Below are 3,672 nucleotides of genomic sequence, written 5' to 3' on the forward strand. Positions count from 1 at the left end.
ATGAAAACGTCGATAAAGTGAAGAAAATAATGCTGAAAACCCATCATTTAAGTTTGAGGGAGGTAGCTCGTGACCTTGGCGGCTCTCACGAACGAAGGATGAGACGCGCGGCTGCTCGCCTCGTTCCAAGAGAGTTCAATTTCTTTCAAAAAATTCATCGGAAGAAGGTGGCTGAGGACATGCTGGAGCAAGTGAATTTGGACCCAACGTTAGCCGGCGCATCATAACAGGTAATGGATCAGAAGAGAGTATATGAGTTTGACATGCAAACCAGTCATTCAGTCAACAGACGGCTGAATGGCGCTACCAACATCAGCCGAAACCCAAAACACCACGTCAAAGTCGGTCAAAGTGAAAGTCATGCTACTCGTTTTCTTTGGTTATCGTGGTGGCGTGCACTCGGAGTTCATTCCAAATGGTTCTACGGTAATTAAAGAATAGTATTATTTGGAAGTTATGCGACGTTTGAGAGAGAATGTGCTTTGAAAACGCCCCAATTTGTGAAAAGAAAACTCATGGGTCTTGCACCATGATAACGTAGCGTCTCACAAGGCTCATATTGTGAGCACTTCTTTGACCAAAAACTGGACAAATATCATCGAACCACCTCTACATTTACCAGATTTAGTTCCCTGTGACTTTTTCCTTTCCCCAAAACTTAAATTGCCACTCCGCGGCCGCTGCTTTGAGTCGATAGAGGCCATTAAGGAGAATTCGATGAAGGAGCTGAAGAAGATCTCTTCAACCAAGTTCAGAAGGTACTTTAAATGGACTATACGTTGGCATATGTGTATTGCTTCGAATAGAGCCCATTTTGAAGGTGACAAAATAAAGTTTGATGATTGAACAATTATTTTGTGTTTTGTTGAACAATTCCCGGTACATTTTTGACAGAATGTATATACGAAGGAAATATTTATAGGAACGAAGTTATTTAAAAAAAATATATTTGGGCGGATTTTAGTACGACCAAAAACGACCGAAATCTTCACAGAATAAGCTTCACATACAGGAGTGGACTTTGACAACTGGTTTTTTTTGTATGGCGACAAACCCGATCTAACATTTACTCGTATAGCCAGCTAGCGTAATCTGTGTACATTCCGGTTTCATAGGTATATACCTCATATATTTACATTTATACACACTCCATCGCCTAATATATTAGCATTGCAGTATTTATTTTTTACCTCTACTTATTCGCACTTGCCTGTGTGTCATTTTGCTTTTGTTTATTTGCGCTGGCAATTCTTAATATTAAGAAAGTTAACTCCACTGGCGTGCAAAGTAAATTTCTATACAATTTCGAAAGTCAATGAAGGTGAAAATGAAATGACATAAAATAAAATCGAAATATACAGGGTTGGCCATATTAAACTGACCCATTGAGTAACCCTATAACTTTTTACTGTAATTTGAAATCTAAGGTTTACGTCAACAAGCCAAAGACACTAGGCGCACTTAAGGCCAATATCCGACGGGAAATAGCCGCCATATCGGCCGAGACGCTGGCCAAAACTATGGAAAACGCCGAAAAACGGGCACATTACGCTATACGAGCTAAGGGCGACCACTTGCCCGATATCATATTCAAAAAGTGATGTAAACGAATCTCCTTGAACTAAATTAAATGTTTTTCACAATGAAACACAAAAAAATGTTTCTTTTTCCATATTTTTTTAATAATCACATGGGTCAGTTTAAGATGGCCAACCCTGTACATATCCAAATACGTGCTAAGGGCGACCACTTGCGCGATATCATATTCAAAAAGTGATGTAAACGAATCTCCTTGAACTAAATTAAATGTTTTTCACAATGAAACACAAAAAAATGTTTCTTTTTCCATATTTTTTTAATAATCACATGGGTCAGTTTAATATGGCCAACCCTGTATATACAAATATCTACAAATTGTATGTATGTACAAATCCATATGCCCAACGCAGTTTATTAAAACGTATCACTTGGCTTTACCTGACAGTCATTTGTCTTTTTAGCGTGCACACGCACATACACAAACACACTCACACAGAACTTTTTATATCTGCAGGAAAAAAAAACAAACAATTTTCCCCCATTTGAGTTGACACAAACGTGCAGCCAGGCGTCAGGCTTACATACACACCTTTTACTTGTTTGTTGTTAGTACGAACACAGAGCAACAATTTTACTTAAAAACATTCATGTCGCTTTGTACATATTTTGTATGCCTTTTATACAATACACACATTTCTACAAGCTGCGCTTTGATATTATTTATATACGTGTGTGCGTGTCGCTCTTTCGCTTTCATTCGCTCGCTTACTCACCTGTCACTCGGCTCTTTATCCTTTTCTCGTTCATGTTGCGTATCCGTTGGCGCAACTGTCCCGTCGATGTCATTTTTCTTATCCTTCGGCCCACCAATGTTGCTGCTGCCGGCGGCGGTGGTGCTTTGGCCTTGTGCGTTGCTATTGTTGCTGCCTGCAATTTCAGCGCCGCCACCGCCAGTAGCGTGTTTATCCTTGTTTTCAGTCATGTTGCCAATTGCTGTGTAACACTGGCCAATTTTGTTCAATGCTGCCGCTGTTGTTGTTGTTCAAGGTATTTGCTTTGGTTGTCTGTAGACCGTTTTTTTATTTTCTTTTATCTTCTTTTCCCACGCTTCACTCTTTTCTCACTTTAACAAATTGGCTTCATTTAATTAGTTATGTTGTTGTTGTTGTTGTTGCGCTTATATAATCACTTCATTAATTCGCTATTACACTTTCACTCACTTTCTTCTACGCCAATGTTGCAGCTTTTATTGGCCTTTCACAGCTACGCCTCGCATTCAGTGCCGTTTTGCCGTTGCCTTTAGTTTCTATGCTTTTAGTAGCTTATTATAAGAAATGACGCTGGCTCACCGGGGCGTATGAGCAACTCGGTTGATTGAAATTTGTGTACGTATTTTTTTTATTTAATTTGTTGGTTCGTTTTTTATTAATTTCCTGAAACTTAATTTTTTGGAATATACTCGTATATTTTTATTTAGTTATGTATTTAAACATTTTTTTTTTTGAATTTTTTTTTAAATATTTTTATTCAAAATACATTTTTTTTTAATATATAGTCTTAACTCCGCTTTTTTAATTTCTAAATTACAACACATACATACATAATAATTACATACAGATCGAGATATATATTTATATATAATCTATAAAAGCAATAGTGATAATCCAACATTGTAATATTTCTTATTTCTTATTTCCAATATTTTGCTTTCTTATTAAATTTGATATTATTTCGAAACCCTCAGCTTTTCGTCCTCAAAAAAAGTAACAGAAACTTGGTATTCCATAGGTACTACTAAATGGATTCTTTGGCATTATTAATAACCAATTTTTAAAGTGCATTCTGTGATGTTGAAAAAATGATAATTAAGAAAAAAACATCTCCACCTACGCCTTGTCTGCGTAAGTTTGTGAACAAAGTTCGAAAAATGGATATATTAATTGACATAACAAGCTCACCCTCTGTTCATACAATTCACTCAGTCGAGGATTCTGCCAATGTTCCTTATCTCAGCAGCTTAAATTAAAGCAAGCCTTTCATTGGTTTTCAACTCTCAACATTTTAGGCGACAAATACATCTGATGGAGCAGTCCTGTATACTATTCTCCTTAAAAATCTCAGTCTGTTTGCTCA

The 3,672-nt window shown here is 36.9% G+C and overlaps 1 protein-coding gene across 1 annotated transcript; it reads right to left on the minus strand.

Annotated features, from left to right (window-relative positions):
- Positions 1-2,308: 2,308 nt before the first annotated feature.
- LOC129237620 (uncharacterized) lies at positions 2,309-2,521 on the minus strand. The gene has a single exon (XM_054872478.1). The coding sequence runs from the start codon at positions 2,519-2,521 to the stop codon at positions 2,309-2,311; it is 213 nt and encodes a 70-aa protein (XP_054728453.1).
- Positions 2,522-3,672: the final 1,151 nt, after the last annotated feature.

The sequence above is a fragment of the Anastrepha obliqua genome, chromosome 2, assembly GCF_027943255.1.
Source record: "Anastrepha obliqua isolate idAnaObli1 chromosome 2, idAnaObli1_1.0, whole genome shotgun sequence".
Classification (NCBI taxonomy): Eukaryota; Metazoa; Arthropoda; class Insecta; order Diptera; family Tephritidae; genus Anastrepha; species Anastrepha obliqua.

Excerpts from the sequence above, each read along its gene's own strand:
- LOC129237620 (XM_054872478.1), bottom strand. The coding sequence starts at position 2,521 with ATGACTGAAAACAAGGATAAACACGCTACTGGCGGTGGCGGCGCTGAA.